Source organism: Aethalodelphis obliquidens, unplaced genomic scaffold (assembly GCF_003676395.1).
Source record: "Aethalodelphis obliquidens isolate GAN/ISIS:26980383/991018 unplaced genomic scaffold, ASM367639v1 scaffold62, whole genome shotgun sequence".
Taxonomy (NCBI): Eukaryota; Metazoa; Chordata; class Mammalia; order Artiodactyla; family Delphinidae; genus Aethalodelphis; species Aethalodelphis obliquidens.
The window spans coordinates 3,317,149-3,338,970 of record NW_020838006.1 but is presented as its reverse complement, the minus strand read 5'-3'; the positions used below and the strand labels follow the sequence as shown (position 1 = coordinate 3,338,970).

Below are 21,822 nucleotides of genomic sequence, written 5' to 3'. Positions count from 1 at the left end.
CACAGATGTAGAGAACAAACGTACAGACACCAAGGGGGGAAAGCAGTGGGGGGTGGAGGTGGGGGTGGGATGAATTGGGAGATTAGAACTGACCTGTATACACTGATGTGTATAAAATGGATGACTAATAAGAACCTGCTGTATAGAAAAATAAAATTCAAAAAAAATTGAAGACTTATGAAGAATGATAAAGTGAAGAAAGAAGAGAATGCGATCCAGAATAGCCCTTGTATACCCTATTTATGGACATCTGCGAATTAAGAATTTTCTTGTTAAATAGAGATGGGTATTATCACTGGGTCATAATATTTTGGATAATCTTTATTTTCTAATTTATAATATTTTTAATGGTGGTGATGGTGATTTGTATGTGTATGCATACATGCACATGTATGTGTTTTATACTGAGTATGTATAATATTCATAATAAGATGAAGCAAATAAACCATTTGTATAATTAAAAAAAAAAGAAACTGGAAAACACCATAATTCTAGATGAGAAGATTAATTTTCCCTCATTAATATTTAGGCCTAATATAATTTTAATCATATCAATAGAAGTTTTTTTTTCCTCTTTGTATCCCTTCTTTTTTTTTAACTGAAGTATAGTTGATTTACAATATCATATTAGTTTCAGGTGAACAGCAAAGTGATTCAGATATATATGTGTCTGTGTGTGTGTGTGTGTGTGTGTGTATATATATATATATATATATATATATGCCTTTTTCAGATTCTCTTCTATTTTGGTTATTACCAGATATTGAATATAATTCCCTGTGCTATAGTAGGTCTTTGTTGTTTACCTATTTTATAAATAGTATATCTGTTACTCCTAAACTCCTAATTTATCTGTCACTCCCTTTCCCCCTGTCACTCCCTTTCTCCTTTGGCAACCATAAGTTTGTGGGGTTTTTTGTTTTTTTGTTTTTGCGGTGCGCGGGCCTCTCACTGTTGTGGCCTCTCCCGTTACGGAGCAACAGGCTCCAGACGCGCAGACTCAGCAGCCATGGCTCACAGGCCCAGCTGCTCTGCCGCATGTGGGATCTTCCTGGACCGGGGCACGAACCCATATCCCCTGCATCGGCAGGCGGACTCTCAACCACTGTGCCACCAGGGAAGAGCCCCATAAGTTTGTTCTTTATGTCTGTGAATTTGTTTCTGTTTTGTCAATAAGATGATTTGTATCATTTTTTAGATTCCACATATAAGTGGTATCATGTGATACTTGTCTTTCTCTGTCTGACTTACTTCACTTAGTATGATCATCGCTAGGTCCATCTGAAATGGAGCAGGACCCTATGGTCCTTGCCCCTCCATGTTCTCAGCCTGACTTTTGTCTGGGGGAAAACTTTAGCCGAAGAATAAGTTCCATCAGAGAAGTGAGAAAATGCAGAAACAAAGCAAAACAGTCCAACAAGACTAAATAATAATAGTTTAGTCATGAAGCAAAATAAAGGACCTTTAGTTCCTCCTCAAGTGCTATATATAATATTCTAAGCCGTGTCCTGCGAGCTGTCTTATAGATACTGAAACCCCCACCAGGTGGAAGAGGTTAATACATGATGGCCAGACTGTCGCCATGACATAAGCTGCCACAATTCTGAGAACTGGCCTCAAAGAAATGGGAACAAACCCACCCTGGAACTGAAGATTAACTGTATTTAAAACAATCAAGATGATGGTGGTCAGACCACCAATGACCAGTTTCAAGATGACTGTCAGAGCTGACTGGGCTGTTTCTGCATGTAGCCCCCTCCCTTTGTCTATAAAAGCTTTTGACAACTGATTGTCAGTGGGAGGAGTCGGCCTTTGGACAGCAGCCTGCCCCCCAACCTGGTTGCTGGCCTCCAAAATAAAGCAAACTTTCCCTTCCACCAGGCTTGTCTCTTTATTGACTTTTGAGCGGTGAGCAGCTGGACCCACTTTAGGTAAGTATTTGGTTCCCAGCGTGAGGCTGGGCTCTCGCGATATCTGGCTCCCGGGTTTTCCTGAGCAGGGCAGCCGCCATGAGGATACGTTGGGGTGGCTGCGAGGAGCCTCCTGGTCGTGGCTCACTGGACCTGCCCTGAGAGGAGTCTGGCGTGGACATTCCTAGCAGCTGCCCAAACCATTTGTTTCGGGGCTTCTCCCTGTTTCTCCCCTGCTCAGCCCTGGCTGCCAATGTACGCTTTCCCTTGCTAGAATGGAAAGATGCCGCTGGAAGAGCTGACGAGCTCCAAGACCGAGTAAGTCCACCGGTGTGCACCCGGCAAACTTCTCTTTTGAGCACGAAGCGTCATTTGGGTGTTTTGCTAGTTGGTTCTGATGTGTGACTGACGTCGAGGCCTGTTTGTGTTGGGAAGTGTTTGGGACTTATCAGTCATCTCTCGGAGTTTTTGTGACAGTTGTGTTTTCTGGTGTATGAGTGTATATTCCATTTGTGTGATTGGTATCTTTGTTGTCTTTTGTAAAATGGGAAATTAAGGTTCAATTCATTGGAAAAACCTTAGCTATGATATTATGACTAAAGAAAAAGAAAGATAATTTTTTTAACAATATATGACAATGGTATTCTTTAGACTCTGGAAAAAACTGGTTAAGATGAAACTCTTTTGAAACTCCAAACTGGTTCTGTTTGCATATGCAGTTAGAGAAAGCTAGCTTGATTAAATACTGTTTTCAGAATTCTGACCCTGAGAGAACAAAAATATACTTTGGAGAATACTTGAAGTTAGCTCTCATCACGTCCTTGAAATACAAACACAGCCCACTTTGCCTGAGACTTCAGCCTTGGGTTCATTAGTAGAACTTCAGAAGATGTTTGGGTTTATTAAACACGCATCTTGTACGACATTAAGGAGAAATTATGCTATAAGAAAAATGTAAGTTTTTAGAGGTTATGGAATATGTTCTTAAGTTTGCCAATCAGTAAACGCTGGAGTAACAGTTCAATTACTTGTTTCTTGGTTTTCTTAAGGATTTTAAGGGTTAAAAATTGTAATATGTAATTAAAGCTACTGACAACCAAGTTAAAAGCAGATAAATCACTTGCAACACGTAAAGCCATCAGATAGTGTTCTTACCAACATAGAGTTCTTCTAAATTAGTAAGAAAAAGATGATTACCCAAAATGGGCAAAGAACGTGAACAAGCAGTTCTTAAAAAGAGGACATTCAAGTGGCCAGCGGATGAGTTGAAACCCTGGGGCACTTACAGGAGAGTGAGAGCATGGGAATGGAATGATGATTACCTGCCAGAGGCAACAGAGCCCCTGGAATGTGATATGGCTTTGTTACATAGTTGCGCTTGGGACATACTTAAGTTCAATTATGTGAAATGGTCATTTTTTATTGTTGGTTATTTATTATTACTCTACTGGAACGTAACTTGGCAACATATGGATTATCCTAACTTTTTTTTTTTAATTAATTTATTTAGTTTTGACTGCGTTTGGGTCTTCGTTGCTGCACGCTGGCTTTCTCTAGTTGCGGCGAGCAGGGGCTACTCTTCCTTGCGGTGTGCAGGCTTCTCATTGCAGTGGCTTCTCTTGTTGCAGAGCGCAGGCTCTAGGCGCACGGGCTTCAGTAGTTGTGGCACATGGGCTCAGTAGTTGTGGCTCCCGGGCTCTAGAGAGCAGGCTCAGTAGTTGTGGCACACGGCCTTAGTTGCTCCGCGGCATGTAGGATCTTCCCGGACCAGGGCTTGAACCTGTGTCCCCTGCATTGGCAGGCGGATTCTTAACCACTGCGGATAAGGGAGGCCCCTTATCCTTAACTCTTAAATAAAAGAAGCTTAGTTTTAGCAAGGAGACATATTTCCCTGTGAATTTTCTTAGCTTCCCCAACCCGGTCAAGAATGTCAGACCCCAGGGTCCACTCTCTGCCCTTAGACTCAGCATCTAGGGAGCATTCCCTTGGCCAACATCTAGAGGGCTATTTTGCAGATATTCCAAAATGATAGCTCTTGAATAATACATACATTGCCAATCAAATTCAAAGTTGGTCTTTTTAAGTGGCAGATCCCTTTTTGTCACACAAATTCTTACATAGAACTCCAACATGTAAGACAGGTAAAGAGGAGCTTGGTTGAGGCCAAGAAGGGCCCTGTCTGCTTTGCCTCCTTCTTGCCTCTGTGGCAGCCCCTCTTTCCAGGGGCAGGACCCTGCAGCCAACACTTTTTCCATGACTTTAAGGAAAAAGTGTTGCTGACACTCGGCCAGTGTACACCAGCACTGGATTAAATCTTGGAGACAGAGTTTTGGGTGAAGTAGAAAAGAATAGATTTATTGCTTTGCCAGGCAAAGGGGGGCCACAGCGGGCTAATGCCCTCAAAACTGTGTACCCCTGGAGGGGGTAGTGAGGAGTTTTATAGTAATGGTTCAAAGAGGACGTGATCAGCTGATGGACATTCTTCTGATTGGCTGGTGGTGAGGTAATTGGGAGTCAGCATCTTCAACCTTCTGGTTTCAGCCAGTCTAGGGTCTATGTGCTTGCGGTCAGCAGTTTTCACCTGCAGGGGGTCTGCTTCCTGTACAAACAACTCAGGAGTGTGTCAGGCCTTTATCTGTATCTTTCAGGGAACTGGGAGTTAGGTGATTCTGCTATGTGATGGATTTATAGTCTAAATTGTCATCATTTCCCCAGCCCAACAGCTGTTCTCTGTTTCTACCTCTTCACAATTCCCAATCATAACTCTTGAGTCAGCATTTTACTTCAAAGTCAGGGACACAGGGGCTTGTATGTGGCTTCAAAAGCAACTTCTAATTTTAAGTACTGGGTTCAACAGTGTTGAGGGAGCTCCATAAGGAAGAATGTATAATCACTTTTGTTAATTTGCTCAGTATGTGCAAAGCTAAAGCATTTTGTTAAGTGTATATCAAAACATCACACTGGACACTATAAATATATACTATTCTTATTTCTCAAATAGATCTCATAAAGCTAGAAAAAAATGAAATTAAAATGAAACATTAAAGAAAGAATCTAGGGCTTCCCTGGTGGCGCAGTGGTTGAGAGTCCGCCTGCCGATGCAGGGGACGCGGGTTCGTGCCCCGGTCCGGGAAGATCCCACATGCCGTGGAGCGGCTGGGCCCGTGAGCCATGCCCGCTTAGCCTGCGCGTCCGGAGCCTGTGCTCCGCAACGGGAGAGGCCTCAACAGTGAGAGGTCCACGTACCACAAAAAAAAAAAAAAAGAATCTAAGGGAAACAACAAAATACTATTTTTTGCTCTCAAGGGTCCCATTTACTTCGCTGACCCATCAATTGAGTCATCTGTTCTGACTCAAAGCAAGGTCAGTAACTTGTGGGAGGAACTGAAAGGACCCAGAGGTGTCAAGACAAAGTGTAGAAGGTGTTCCTGGAGCCCACAGGGCTCCTGATCAGCATTTCTCAGCAGGGGCATCACTGGCATTTGGGGCAACATCATTCTTCCTTGGGCAAGTTGTGTCTAACCATTGTGAAGCATTTGTCACCCTTGACCTCACACATCAAGTGCAGGAAACACGCAGCTGTCATTGCAATAACCCAAAATGCCTGGACTCCTTTCCAAATGCCCCCGAGAGGTGGTACCAGCCTTGGCCGAGCATTACGGAATAACTTGCCATCTTAAGGAACAATATAGGGGTCTCGCAGCATGGGCTAACGTTTGGGGGTTGGCCCACAACAGTTACTGAGGAGCTGTGAGCTCATGTGACACCACTGAGTATTAAGGTTTTACTTCATAGAGTGTGTAGAACATTTATTGTGTCCATTCTCCAGCTAAAGCTTTCAGTTCAGTTTGGTTTCCTTTTATGACTGTTCATTCTGGCTGCCTTGAATGTATGACTGACATTAGGTTTACTGGAATTGCCGTCATTGTCATTTCTACGTTACAAACACCGCATGTGAAGCTGTGTTTTTCATTCTTCCTGGAGGTCTGACCTCTTTGTTTCTGTGGCTTTGCTCATTTGTATTGGGAGGCATATAGACAGGGCAGTGCTTTTAAAGTGGAGCACTTTTTAATGTTGTGCTGATTTTGAGATATACTCCAGAGGAAAATAAGGGTAAAAATCCACATTTGAAGAAAGGTATGCCGCGAGTGTGGCCTGTTTCTCCATGTCTGCCAAGCTGAAATGATCTCTTAGACGCAAATGATCATGGGCTCTGGACCACCGATTTTACATAATGTAAGCTTGGGAGGCACACCAGTGCAGCTCACCTCTAAATTGTAGAGGGGAGACGTCAGGGGAAAAGAGTGAGGGCAAAGGAGTAGGAGAAGAATTGAGCAGGTAAGGAATGGCAGGAGATATATCGAGAGAGGAAAATTGATTCTTTAAGCATTCAGTATGAAGAGTTTCATTGTTTCCTGGGCCGTAATTAAGTGTTTTGAATACTTTTTCATGTTTTATGATTAACAGAAAAGTTGGCTAACAGCTTCTTTGAAGGTCACTCGTTTATTATGAAATCAACATAAGCAATTCAGGAAGGGGAGATTCCCAATCTCACCTCCTTCCTCTCTCAAAATTGTTTTTTCCTGTCCAACACTTCTCACCTCCTACCACACCATATGTCTCCAACGTCCTAGTTAAAGGACTGCCGTGGTCCAGGTTCCCAAACTTGCATCATGATAGCAAGAACTTGAGTGCCTGGTCAGTAAACATACAGACCAATGGCCTGTCCCATCGAAGTTCAGATTCAGCTGCTGTGGATTTGGGTCTGGAACCAGGTGCCGTGTATTGTCAGGCACATTTGGGAAGCACCTAACACAGCTCTTTGATCTTCCTTTGATAAAAATGTACGTGGCAGGACAACACAGAGACTAAAGTTTTGGATACAAGCTCACGAATATGGGGACAAATGACCTTTTCATTATATGTGAACTTTTCACATGTCCAAAGAAGAAGTAACTTCATTACTTAGAAAATATTTCTGTATGCTGCAAAATTACACAACACATAGAAATTTCTAGAATACAATAGAAACTCATCCCTGCCCACAGTACATTTCAAGGAAACTTCTCTCCCCACCATCAAACGGCCAAGATAATCAACAACTGTTTTACTTTTTAAAGAAAGAAAAAGTTTGCTTTGTTAATTTTTGTCTGATTTGGAAAAAACCTAGAACATAAATAGAAGATTAATATAGAAGCAGCATACATGAGGTGTAAGATTTAATTTCTAAAACTGCTAACTCACAACCTCTCAGAATTATTTAATACAGTTTAGATGCTTTGGGGAGAAAGAATAAATTACAAGTCATGTTTTCACAACACTTTCAAATGCTTGTGTCTCAAGAGATAATGAAATAGAGTAATAAAAGACCAGGTGTGAATGTAAGTTGATTAAAAGCCAATTCATTTTAAGAAATTAATAATACTAGTTCATATTATTGAGTGCTTAGCAGATGCCAACGCTATGCTTGTTTTTTTTAAATAAATTTATTAATTTTATTTAGTTATTTTTGGCTGCATTGGGTCTTCATAGCTGCGTGCAGGCTTTCTCTAGTTGCGGCAAGCAGGGGCTACTCTTCATTGCAGTGTGCGGACTTCTCATTGCGATGGCTTCTCTTGTTGCAGAGCATGGGCTCTAGGCGCGCAGGCTTCAGTACTCGTGGCACGTGGGCTCAGTAGTTGTGGCTCGTGGGCTCTAGAGCCACAACTTGCGGGCTTACTTTCTGGGCAGCATGTGGAATCTTCCCGGACCAGGGCTCAAACCTGTGTCCCTTGCGCTGGCAGGCAGATTCTTAACCACAGTGCCACCAGGGAAGCCCCTATGCTTGGTGTTTTTATCTATATTATTTCATTTAGTCCACATGACAGTCCTACAAGGGATTATCAGTTTTTCATAAGAGAGGACTATGAGTCCCACAGGAGTCATAGTCCTAAGTCCAAGGTTCTTGTCCAGAGTCACAGAATTTCAGGAATTGGGTCCCTAGTCAGTAAACTAGTGTCTTGGTCCATTTATGGTTAGTCTAAACCATATAACTTAGCCTCTAAATTGGGACACTTATAACAGTGAAAAGGAGTGCTGTGATAATTACAGGTATAAGTTGAGTCTGTCCTGAGGACAGTGGATATTTGGCCACTCATATGTGCATAGAGCTAGTTTATTTAGTCATCAGGCAAAATAAGCATGGGGTGGGGTATAAGAATTGAATTGGGGCATATAAAAATACTTGCTAACTTTGAAAGATGGCTCCAAAATACAAAAGGAAAACTGCAAAATCACAGATAATGAACCTTATGTTAACTTAGTCAATCACAACTCAACTGAAATCTTCTATAATTATGGTTGAATTCTATTTAATAAGTACGGTGATATTGTTACTGAATGCAAGTTCCCGTGCCCGACACACAGTGAGGCCAAACAACCGAAACGTCGGAGTTTGGAGCAGAGAAAATGTTTATTGCAGGGCCATGCTAGGTGATGGGTGGGTCGTGCCGAAAAAACCCCAAACTCCCCAAAGGGTTTCAGCAAAGCACTTTTAAAGGCAAACTAGAGGGAGGGGGGGCATGGTTAGTTTTAATGATGGGCATTCTGACTGGTGTGAGGTGGTACCTCATTGTAGTTTTGATTTGTATTTCTAGATTCTCCTTGAGTAAGAATATTAATCTCCATCATGGACTGTCCACAGCATTACACACTTCACCCACAATATCACATTCCATATTTTATCAATCTTAGGAAGAGATCTGTACTATTATTATTATTATCTCTTGCCTAGAGATAAGGAAACTGGGGCACTAGGAGCTGAAGATACTTGCATGATCTCACATGGCCCTCTCATGATCCACATGGCCCTCTCAGAATCTCTGTTGTTTTTAAGTTAATTAATTTATTTATTTCTTAATTTACACACACATAAAGTTTACCTTTCAAGGTGCACAGTTCTGTGAGTTTTGACAAGTGCATAGCATTATCTCCTGGCAAGGCTTTACATTAGGTTCTGAGGGATATAAAGAAAAATAAGGTGAAGACCTAGCTTTGAACAGAGTTTATAGTCCAATGGTCATGTATCCACACGACAGTATCACAGTTTTCCTTCTTTGAGTCAGAAATGCTCTTAGAAATGTGGAAGTGCTTTAATGTTGTTCTGGCAGATACTGGTTTCTTCCTTGATGGGGGTGGAAACTGCCTGTGTGATCAGCCATAAGCAAAATTTCTGCTGTTTAGGGCTGTGAGCTCAGAACAATTTTAGACAAAAGCAAACTGTGTTAGGAGGGCAAATGCCTATTCTATATAGAATGTCATGTTTGGGGCAAATTACTCTAAAGTGTTTGGAAATACAAGGGAACCGTTTCTGTATTGTGAGGTAGCAACTGTTTCTTTAGTATCGGGTGAGAGATTCCATTTACTACATTTTAAGGATGTAAAGCTAACCATTACCACAAAGAACTTTTTTTATAAGACTAAAAAATCACTTTCTCCTTTGGACTATATCATGTTTAGACCATAAGGAAATGTTTTCTTTCAATAGCTGTTCATTTAGCAACAACCTCCCTGTGTAACACAGAGGTTACAAATGGGAGGATATATATTTAGCTGAATTCAAAACCCATTTCTATATGTTCTGAATTGCATGTGTAAAGGAAAAGCCAATTCTTTTTTTTCTTTGATGGGAAGTTTCACTGTTATAATAGTGTTCATTTTTCCTTAATTTATAATTTCACATATATCCAAACAGCAGAAATATGTTAAACCTGTGAAAATGAAAATATCTTTTTTTAAAAAAATTTTTTGGAGTATAGTCGATTTACAATGTTGTGTTAGTTTTCAGGTGTACAGAAAATTGATTCAGTTATACATACAAATATATGTATATACACACACACACACGTATATTCTTTTTCAGATTCTTTACCCATATAGGTTATTACAGAATATTGAGTAGAGTTCTACAGTAATAGTTACAGTTGGTTATCTATTTTATATATAGTAGTGTGTGTATGTTAATCCCAAGCTCCTAATTTATCCCTCCCCTCCATAAATTTGTTTCCCCTTTGGTAACCATAAATTTGTTTTTGATATTTGTGAGTCTGTTTCTGTTTTGTAAATAAGTTCATTTGTATCATTTTTTTTTAGATTCCGCATGGAAGTGATATCATATATTTGTCTTTCTCTGTCTGACTTCAGTTAGTAAGATAATATCTAGGTCCATCCATGTTGCTACAAGTGGCACTATTTCATTCTTTTTTTTGGCTGAGTCATATTCCATTGTATATATGTACCACATCTTCTTTATCCATTCCTCTGCTGATGGTCATTTAGGTTGCTTCCATGTTTTGACTATTGTAAGTAGTGCTGTTATGAACATAGGGATGCATGTATCTTTTTGAATTGGAGTTTTCTCCAGATAAATGTCCAGGAGTGGGATTACTGTTCTCCATAGTGGTTGTACCAATTTACATGCTCACCAACAGTGTAGGAGGGTTCTCTTTTTCTCCACAACCTCTCCAGCATTTATTGTTAGTAGACTTTTGATGATGGCCATTCTGACTAGTGTGAGGTGATACCTCATTGTAGTTTTGATTTGCATTTCTCTGATAATTATTGATGATGATGTTTCATATGCTTTTTTGGACATCTGTATGTCTTCTTTGGAGAAATGTCTATTTAGATCTTCTGACCATGTTTTGATTGGGTGGTTTGTTTTCTTGACATGGAACTGCATGAGGTGTTTTTATATTTTGGAAATTAATCCCTTGTAGGTTGCTTCATTTGAAAATATTTTCTTCCATTCTGTAGGATGCCTCTTCTCATGGTTTATGGTTTCCTTTGCTGTGCAAAAGCTTTTAAGTTTCATTAGGTCCCATTTGTTTATCTTTGTTTTTATTTTCATTACTCTAGAAGGTGGATCAAAAAAGATATTGTTGTGATTTATGTCAAAGAGTGTTCTGCCTCTGTTTTCCTCTAAGAGTTTTATAATGTCCAGCCTTACATTTAGGTCTTTGATCCATTTTGAGTTTACTTTTGTGTATTGTGTTAGAGAATGTTCTAATTTCATTATTTCACATGTAGCTGTCCAGTTTTCCCAGAACCACTTACTGAAGAGACTGTTTTTCTCCATTGTGTATTCTTGCCTTTTTTGTCATAAATTAATTGATCATAGGTCTGTGGGTTTATTTCTGGTCTTTCTATCCTGTCCATTGAGCTATATTTCTGTTTTTGCACTACTATCATGCTGTTTTGATTAGTGTAGCTTTGTAGTATAGTCTGAAGTCAGGGAGCCTGATTCCTCCAGCTCAGCTCTGTTTTTCTTTCTCAGGATTGCTTTGGCTATTTGGGGTCTTTTGTGTTTCCATACAAATTTTAAAATTTAGAAAAGTCAGTTCTTACGTACAGTCAGAAGAAATCAAGTTATCTGGTTCTTATGTACAGTTAGAAGAAATCAAGATAAAAATGTTCATTTAAGTTTTGGGAAGTTCTTATATGTCTGAGCTCTTTTCATGATCAGAAATTGATGGAATGCACTTATCCACTGGAGAGTATATCATTTTTAATTGAAGCCAAAAGGAAAATAAGAGATGAAAATCTGTTTAGACTGTGATCCAGTATCAGTGTTATGATGACCTTCCATTCACTGGCTCATGCAAGGACCATCATGATGCTTTAGTTATGGAGATAAATATCAGAGAAAGTAATGAACAAATAAAGGATTTACAGGCTTTCTTACATCTTATTTTCTATAACTGCAAAATTGGGCATTCAGGAATGCCTGGGGAATCTCTCCAGGGTAGCTTTTCTCTGATGATTGATTGGCCTTCAGCTTATATGCACTGGGAAAGCCCCGTTTGCTTCCTAGATTGTCACTGTGCTAGTCTGCACTTTTCTCAGAAGAAGGAAGGCCCCTGGAAAGCCCATTTAAGTTCTCTGACTGGTTTAGTCTTGCTAATTCTTCTCTTGGACTGGAATTCTTCCATTTAAATCCTGGCCGTTGCTGCTATTCATGCCCTGAATTCTGGCCCTCACCTTGATCATCATTGCATCTCTATCTGGGCTCAGCAAATCTGAGATGTCCCCAAACTATACAAAAAAAAATGACTTAAATGGGGAAAGGAGTTACATACCTTGTTATAAGTCTCAGAAATAGTCTTGTGTTGGGTGCCAGCTACCAAGTGTGGACATTTCCTGCCAACTCTTTTCATGAGCTAGATTTTAATATCCTACTCAGAAGAACCCACCTCAAGTTAACATGGAACATGGGGCTTATTTGGAACCCAGATTATTTGGGAAGACAATATAAAACAAGCTACTTGTTGTGATGGTTCAAGAATAATTGTTCTGGAAGAAATCCACTGTGGCAACCCTGCCCACCCATCTGTAGCTCTGGTTTCATGCTCTGCTGGAGAAGAAGAGACAGGAAGAACTTTTTCATTTCCTGTCCCAATTCAGAGTTTCTGAAAGAAGCCCAGTGAACCTAATATTCATGCACTTTTTCCTTCTAAGGGGTAGATTTTATATATCGTAATGTATTTTTTTTCCATTTTGACCAGGGAGTTAGTAAATTATGTCTAAAGCCAAATCTAGCTTATCACCTATTTATGTACAGCCTAGGAGCTACAAATGGGCTTAATATTTTTAAGAGGTTGAAAAATAATGAAAAGCAGTTAATATTTTGTGACATGTGAAAATCATATGATATTGAATATTAAATTTCATTGTTCCTAAATAAAGTCCCTAAATAGCCATGCTCATTTGTTTATATATTGTCTAGGGCTGCTTTCATGCTACAGTGGCATAGTTGAGTATTTGCAGCAGAGCTTGTATGACTTACAAAGCCTAAAATATTTACTGTCTGGCATTTTACAGAAAAAAAAAGCTTACCAAACTAGAGCTAGAGCAAATAACATTCAACATAGCGGCTGAATCAGCCCCCACTATATTGCTTTCTCAGTGTTTATTTGCTTAACCATGTATTGCAATGAGTAGCTTTGGTATGGCTATAAACTCTGTTCTGGGAAATACAGAAGGTGCCAAAGATGTATGAAGTTTAGTGTAAATATAAGGAAATTAAAAACTCTTTCAAGTGACTTTTATAGAGAGAAAAAATATTGTAGATAATTTTCTGCATTTGATACAACTAACTCTCCTTTAGGCAAAATAATCTTAGAAAAAGTTTTATTAATTACAATAAAACTCCAATTTGTTCTTCAGTTTATTAGTCTGCCTGCCCACTCCATGCTCTCCCCACAAGATGTGCAAATTATTATGAGTTTAGCCTTCTACTCCTTAAAAAATCTTTGCTTCCTTAGAGATTACAGAATGAAGATTTAATTAAATTGAAATTGAGAAAACAGCTCTAAAATCTGGAGTTTGAAGAACATCAATTTAGGGGAGGATTTAGCAAAACACACATCTTGCTGGGTTTATTAGAAGCTCTGAATGATTCTGCTATCTAGAGTCACAGTAGAAGTGTATGTAGTCTTTGCCCCTCATATTTGCTTAAAAGGATCACTTCCTTTAATTACGGGCTTATCTTCTCAGTCATGCTGGGTGTTGTGCTGCCCCATATTTTGCAGGTGAAAATGTGGCTATTTCACCCTTAGAGCATCTGATGGGAAAAGTTGTATAAAGATCGTAATGTCTAGGAGATTTTCAGACATTTATCATCTCTGAACTAGACTTCGAAGAAGTGATTTAGAGTTTACATGATTGGGTTCATGGTTTCACTGAAGTGCCATTGGAAGCAGTTCCAAGACTTAACAAGTGGGACATGTTTAGGTAAACTATGGCACAGTGGTTTAGTGAAAAACAAAAACACGATTCAAAATGGTATGGAGATTATGCCAATATGCAGAAGTAAGTATGAAAAATAACACCAACATTCATAACTAAAATTATATACACCCCCAAGGAGACAAGGGAGTTAAAACAGAGCAGCAATCCTCAAAATGTGGTCTCCAGCACCCTGCAGATCCATGAACTGGGTGTCTGCCATATGAAAAACATGGGAACCCAGAGTTACTGTTTAGAAGCTTTTATAACAACAGTAAGTTTACTGTTGATTAAAAAAAAAACCACACTAATTTAGCTTGTACTTATTATGTCTTCCTTTTATCTTCTTACTTTCTTTTTAAAAATTTTTTTAAATTAATTTTATTGAAGTATAGTTGATTTACAATGTTTTTTAAATTTCTGCTATACAGCAGAGTGACTCAGTTATACACACACACACACACACACACATATTCTTTTCCATTATGGTTTATCACAGGATATTGAATATAGTTCCTGTGCCATACAGTAGGACCTTGTTTTTATGTCTTTTTTATTTCATTTTAATTTAGTAATTAATTTTCATTTAGTTATTCACTTTTATTGTATTTCACAAAAGTATGTAATGGACTGGAAAAAATAAACTTCCTTACAGAGAGTTTGAGAAACACTTTGTATATTGAAAAAAAATGTGTTGTTTAACATTAAATAAGTTACACATTTTTAAGAAGAAATATCATTTTACAGACATGACAATTTTATTTTAATAAAAGGCTCTGGTGACATCTGGTCAGTTATCTGTTACCAAATTACTGTACTTGGCCAGAATGAGAGAGTTGTTTTTTTCTTTTCCTTGGGTTTAAGCAACTTTTAAATACCAAATGCTGTTTATGCAGCAGGGGTGTGGCAACAACATTCTGTTTAAATGGCTAAATCATTGCTGAAACATAATTTAAGGTGGGAAACAGCAACCCTACAGAAATGTGTCGATTAAGTTCCTGTGCAACCAAATAGAAATGTCAGGATCTTCCTCCACTTAAGATGCAGGGACCAGAGCACTGAGGCAGGAGAAAAGAATTTGATTTACAATTTGGGGGAGAAACCAGCAGTAAAATAATTGAGAGCTGGAAAGCAATCTCACTCCTGCTAAATTGCTTTCCTCCTTGCGTGCTCCCTTTAGGGGCGATATTCAGATATTTACATTTAGTTTGCACATATTTTCTTTCCCTTGTGAGTATTCCATCTTGTCGGATTAGGACTGTTTCTCTGCTGTGATCAGCAAAAGAGAATATCCTAGTTGCCAAGAATTGGATTATGCCTGAAGCTTTATAAATAGGAAGTGGTTGTTTTTTTGGTTTTTTTTTAATGTGCAAAGGTGACAAGCTGGCTAGTCACGAGAACATTCTGGTCCCTAAATTGCAAAAATGTGGATTCTTTTCAAATAAGCTTTAATTTGGGTTTATGAGAATCAGAGACATGAAAAACACATTGCAAATGTTAAAGAGTTGGTAAAATATTAACAACAACCGCTACTACTACAATTATAATTTGTGGCAGATTTAATGAATGATGTTGGTGTTGCTTACAGCTTGCTTTCCCCATGAAGTATTTAAACAAAGGAGGTTTTTCCCTCTTGGCCAGGAGTAATTAATTACCTCTAGGAATTAAGCTTATATTCATGGGTACGAAAATAAGATGTGTGTTGTACTGCCAAACCCTTACTTAGCTGTTTCTCTGAATCGCACAGATACTTAGTCATTTCTTTATAATTTTTGAAAGTCAGTGACAAAATTTAGTTTAGAAGTTTGGTTCTGATGCCAGGTGTTCTGCCCATGGAAGCAAATTTTTATGCCTTACAAAGAGCAAGAATTTAAAGATCAAAAATATCTTTATATTAACACATCTGAGTGCCTCTTAGTTTTATCTTTCTTGCTCACATTAGGAGATGTTTTTGGTTTGCTAACAAGAAATGCAAACCTGACATTCATTTTGATAAGAGCCTCCTGTGAGCCACATTAGGAGCTGGAATCAAAATTCTACTGCTCTCCAAAGGTAAGGCATAAATTATCATTTGGGAAAGAAAAATAGAGGAAAAATAAATAGGAATAGATAATGCAAATTAGGTTTGAGCCAACAACATGCCTGTTTTAAATTTAAAATTTGCTATAAGCCAGAGCGGATTAAACCCTGGGTACTACCTAGAGGAAGATGGAGATAAATACGAAGGGAATTTTTATTTTAAAAAAAGTCTACAGAACCACAAGCTGTAAGCTCTAAAATTGATAGTCTGTGCCTCTCCTGGGTAGACATTTGCCCCACATGGACCAGATCTTCCTGGCATTGATTAGCGTGGGCACTGTGGGCCATGCCTTCTCATACCTACTCTCACACCTACAGGTTACATGCAAGAGCCCACTCGCTCTTGGAATTAAAAATAAATGTACCTTTGTCATGAGCCTAAGTCAGCCCACAGTTCTGCATTGCCCTCTGACTAGGAGGATTTTAAGAGCAGTAAATGACAAATGGGGGGTTAGAAGTTTAAATTACATGTGGTTGTGCACACACATGCACACATACACCCACACATGCACACCCACACATGCACATACATACACACCACACAAACACATGTACACACACAAATGCACATATCCACACATGCATGCATACACACATGCACATATACACGCATTCATACCCACATATGCACTAGAAGCCCACCTACCTAAGGGGATGAGGATTGATCAAGTTAAAGCAAATAATCCTAGAAAAATATGTGATGCATACGTAACTTAAATATTTTAACTTAAAACACATCTATGTGCATTTTAATTTTCCCATCTTTTGATGGAAAGGTTTTTTTTTTTTTCCATCAAGTGAGGATCTCCAAGAGCAAATGAGGCTTTTCTTGAGCAGAGTTCTGATGCTCTGAGGGCGTCTATGGTTCTTACATAAACTATACTCTTCAGGAATCATCTGTCCTTTCCAGCTCAGGTTTTTTTCAATGGAAAACGTGCTCAGAACCTAGGCAGCCACCTGTGGGCAGATTTGGTCTGGACTCTCAAGACTTTGTTTGAAAGCTTTTACAGTTCTCCCATCACACCTAACTTGATGGCAGTAAATTCTGGCAGCCCCTCGCCTCCTTTATCTGGTCTTTCCAAAGGATTCAACTTAGTTTTTATGGAAAACACTCAATCCTTTTAACTTTTCCTTTGCTTAGTATTATTTACTAGATTTTATAATTCTAATAAGAAATGGTACTTGCATAGACAGCTTTGGAAGAAAACTGATGCTAAGAGCATACAAATTGAAGGGTTTCAAATGGACATGCATAAGCATACACAGTTACCTACCAGCTTCCAGCTTCAGTATCCACTGGATTTTGTCACTAAGTTTTGCAAAGAGAATGGAGGTGGTATTGATTTAACCCTGTTTTCCTAATCTAAAAAGCTCAGAATAAAATTTGTGACACATTCCCAGACATTTATAGAACCTGATGGTCTCTATTTTTTCAGTAACTTGACCTCTGACTTCATCTTCTTTTTCTACATTTATTTTTCATTAAAGCTTTTATATTTTCTTTTTATGTTCTTTTTTTTTTTTTTCTTTTCTTTTTTGCGGTACGCGGGCCTCTCACCACTGCAGCCTCTCCCGTTGCGGAGCACAGGCTCCAGACGCGCAGGCCCAGCGGCCATGGCTCACGGGCCCAGCCACTCCATGGCATGTGGGATCTTCCCGGACCGGGGCATGAACCCGTGTCCCCTGCATCGGCAGGCCGACTCCCAACCACTGTGCCACCAGGGAAGCCCTATGTTCCTTTTACTGTGAAAGACGTCCAGTCCTTCGCTAGAATGACAGTGTGACTGTGCTGAGTAAGTCTTCGTTTTTGCTGTTGTAAGCACAGTAATAGTTCATGTTTTACAAGATTTAAGTTCTAAAATGAGCACATTATGAAAAAAGTATTTAGCTAAAATGACCCTTGGACATCGCTTAAGAAGGCTCTGGTTGAGTCCAACATATATCTCCAGAGGTCTGAAGCATTGATCCTCCCATAAGCTTGGAATAGATCATTTTGTTGAGAGCTGGGTGAAGTACTTTGGCTTGTGTTTAGGGAAGTATCTGACAAATCATAGATGTGTTTCAAACCAGAGTGGTGTGGGGTGGTCACACTCTGAGAAGGGCTCCCGGGAACCAAGATTTATGCCTCATCTAAGGCATCTTATACCACATTGTGCCTGGTTTTATTTAAGTATGCGTTTCTCCCTTCTGGACTAGCTACGTCTCCTCTTCCTGACAGGAGAGGACAGACACTCATTCTGTTCTCTTTGCCCATATTCACTGAGGATATGCTCAGCAACTGTGAAAGAGTTAAAATGAAAATGGAAGTGGAAAATTAGAAAAATGTGTGCACTTGGACTCTTAGGGCCCATTCTTCCCATGTTCACCAGAAATCCTTAAAATATGGACTTACTAATTTTATTACCAACTGTACGCCTCTTAATAAGTGACACAGTGGTTATATTTCCTGTTAATAAACCAATATGTTCTATTAATAAACTAATAAACTGATAGTCTGCAAAATATAACTGCACATAATACCTGTTTTAGTGTTTTCTTTGGTAGACTGTCAAGGCATGGCTGTTATTTTTTGTGCTTTTTATCCATTTCTGACTAATCTTCTTTATTCGAATTGCCTGAACTGGAGTATTTTTTAGTTCCAGCAAATTTGGGAACATAACATTTGACACTTTTGAGACTGTGACCCCTGACAACAAACACCTGGTTTGATTTTAATGTGGCATCACTGCATCGTGATTTAAGTTTCTGAGCATGGGCTTGGGTGAGACTGCCTGCTTTTAAATCTCAGCTCTCCCACTTACCAAATGCAGGACCTCAGGCTATTTATCTAATCTCTGTGCACCTCAGTTTCCTCATCTGGAAAGGGTATATTAATAATATCTCCCTTGTGGAGTTATTGTGAAGATTAAGTGAATTCATCTATCTAAGGCACTTGAATCAGTACTCATATGCCATAAGTTCTCAGCAGGTGATGATTATTAATGTCAACTTTGTGTGTGTGAGAATGGCATCCACACCAGTGGCTGCCCTATGAGTAGCCAATGACTGGGTACAATGCAGTCATGATGCCTCAGTGTTCTGGTCTTTCACCGCCTCCCTCCTCTCCCATGCAGGTGGCCCCGGCCATTAAGGAGCGGATGATGAAGAAGGGGAGCCTCATGCTGGGCTACCAGCCCCACCGGGGGAAGGTCAACTTCTTCCGGCAGGTGCTGATCAGCCCTCAAGTCAGACGGGAGGACATGGACTTCCTCCTGGATGAGATAGACCTTCTGGGTAGGGACATGTAGCTATGGTTTTTGATCCCCCAGAGGCACAGGTCCTGCCCTGGAGGGTTACAGATCCAGGGCATCTGGGGGCACATAGGAGATTGCAGCCCTTCTGGTGAGAAATAGGAAACATGCCACATCCTTGCCCAGCAAAACCAAAATGCTAAGCAAGTAGTGTTAAGGACTCTTTAGCTGCCTGGGTGCTACTGCTGCAATAAAGGATTTTCTCACGGATGATCCCTGTGGCAGAGCCTGGGAGAGAGTTTAGTGAGTACTACGTGGGCTCTGGATTCTAAGCTTTCATTTCTCTTGAAAGAACATCGAAATTAGTGGGTTAAAGCAGTGGTTCTTACAGTGTGATCCCTACACCAGCAGCACCTGGAAACATGTTAGAAATGCAGGTTCTCAGCCCCATGCCAGACCTACTGAATCAGAAACTCTGGGGGTGGTCTGGGTATTCTGAATTTTAAGGAGCCTTCCACGTGATTCTGAGGCAGGTTAAAATCTGAGAACCAGTAGTTTAGCACAACTTTGAATTGACTGAATAAGCACTCTTATGTGTTGCCAGCAAAAGGATATCTAATATTTCCGTGGTTCCTGAGTTGGTCTCTGAAAATGCAGCTGTGGCATCTGTAGCACAAATGTTTAGGGTCATCAGAAGTGTATCAAAAGTGTTTTTTAAAAGAGAAACTATATAAGATGGTTACTTTATAAAAAGTATCTTTTATGCAGACTAAATGTTTATTCTCAAAAGTTAAAATTAGCCATAATCTATTATAAATTATTTAAATTAGAGATAAGGATAAAAGACAAACACTTTGTAGTGTAGTCCTTTTAAGCAAAGCAATAGTCCTAATTCACTTCCCAGAATCATTCGTGTCATTAATTGGGAGTAGACGTTAGGCATATATGTCTCTAATTAGGTACCTCTTTAAGCTTGAGGGGCCCTTTTTTTATCTTGTTCTCTGCTTGTAGGAAAGAACCAGAATGAAGTCCAGGGTTATACAACACTCCCTTTCGCAAGCTTTGAAATGTCAGTGTAGACTATTAAGTGATTTATATTGGGCAGAGAATCTGAGAATTAGAGGTCTTTCAGGGCAAACACCTCCTCCATTTCTCCTGGGAATGGATAATTGTAATTCTATCTAATCCTGGTCCTAGATTTATAGCAGAATTTTCTTTGACTAAGAAATAAACAGAATTCAGAGGTGTGGGTGCAGAGTTCAACAAAGTATAATTATGAATCTAATTAGAGCTGTGATTTGGAAGGCACATGATTGCAGATTGTTCAAGTATTAGACGTAGCATATTCAATAACCATTTTGTATGCCTTCCCTAACTTACTTAAATTGTGAAGACTTAAAAAGCAGATGTGTACTATTTGCTTTTATTCCATATTCTCATTTTAGGGTGTGTCATTTCTCAATATCTCCATCAGTCAAAGAATATTTTAATCTTTCTCTGAATTACTTCAGTCTCTGGTGATAGGTGTTTGTGTGTGTGTATTGCATTTCTTGTTGCCTTTTTGTTTTAACGTCTTCCTAAAATGTTCTGAAATTGATGTTTGCAGTAATTTGGGTTTAATGAAATAAAAAGCAATGTGAGCACACCGTGTTTGGCTTTTCTCTTCCTGTCACCCCCCTTTATTGGATTGTACCAATACATTTTATTTATTTATTTTGTAAGTAACACAGTCATTTTATTTTATTTTTTAATATTTTTAAGTGTTAAAATCTTTTTTTTAATTTTTATTTTATATTGGAGTAGAGTTGATTTACAATGTTGTGTTTGTTGTCAGTGTACAGCAGCTTGATTCAGTTATACATATACATATATCTTTTCTTTTTCGTATTCTTTCCCATATAGGTTATTACAGTGTTGAGTAGAGTTCCCTGTGCTATACAGCAGGTCCTTGTTGATTATCTATTTTATATATGTTAATGTGTACATGTTAATCTCAACCTCCTAACTTATCCCTTCTACTACATTTCCCCTTTGTTAACCTTAAGTTTGTTTTCTAAGTCTGTGAGTCTGTTTCTGTTTTGTAAATTAGTTCATTTGGTACCAATACTTTTTAGAGTAATTTGGGCTCTGTTGGCATTTTAGTTAAATAATTGAGACAGTAGGTTGGAAGTGGTCTGTTTTTTAGTTAACACCTGGAATAAGGTGGAAAAAACAGTTAATAGCCAAGTATGGATTTGCCTCTTGTTCAGTCTTTCTTCATCTACAAGGCAGGTCATGGGAGACTCAATAGCCTGAGCTCAGCTCCTGTTGGGCCTTTTTTTTTTGAAAGATGACAGTTCCTTGCTCAATGGCAAAAAAACCCAACTGCTACCAGTACTTTGAACATCCCACTCCTTTCTCCTTAAAATGTTCCGATATACCACCCCCAATCAGGTACTTGACTGAATGGTCAAGAAAAATTTTTTGATAAAAGGTTAATTGTAATTCATTCACCCTTTAAATGTATTGCTAATGGGCCTACTATGTTCCAGACTGTTATCTAGGATGTAGGGAATACCCAGTGACTGAAATAGACAAAATCTCTGCTCCTGTGAAGCTTTCTATATCCTTGGGGCTGACAATCAAGTCACTATGTAACAAGTCAGGTGGCAATGTGTATTTTGAAGACAGAGAGTAAAGGGATGGAATATGGTAGCTGTGAGGGTGGACTTGGCTGTCGGAGAGAAGTTGGTTAGGCAGGGCCTCGCTGACAGGGGAACCTCTGCATGGAGGTCAAGGAAGTGGAAAGAGAGCCCTGTGGGTATCTGGGGAAAGGGCGTACCAGGAGGAGGGCTTGGTAA

The 21,822-nt window shown here is 39.2% G+C and overlaps 1 protein-coding gene across 1 annotated transcript in view; it reads left to right on the top strand.

Moving 5' to 3' along the window:
- GADL1 (GAD like acidic amino acid decarboxylase 1) overlaps positions 1-20,750 on the top strand; it is a 146,871-nt gene extending 126,121 nt beyond the window's left edge. Inside the window, exon 14 of the mRNA XM_027088309.1 lies at positions 18,866-20,750. Coding sequence (XP_026944110.1) covers positions 18,866-19,039 — 174 coding nt within the window. The 3' untranslated portion in view covers positions 19,040-20,750. The remainder of the gene's footprint in view (positions 1-18,865) is intronic.
- The last annotated feature ends 1,072 nt before the right edge of the window (positions 20,751-21,822 follow it).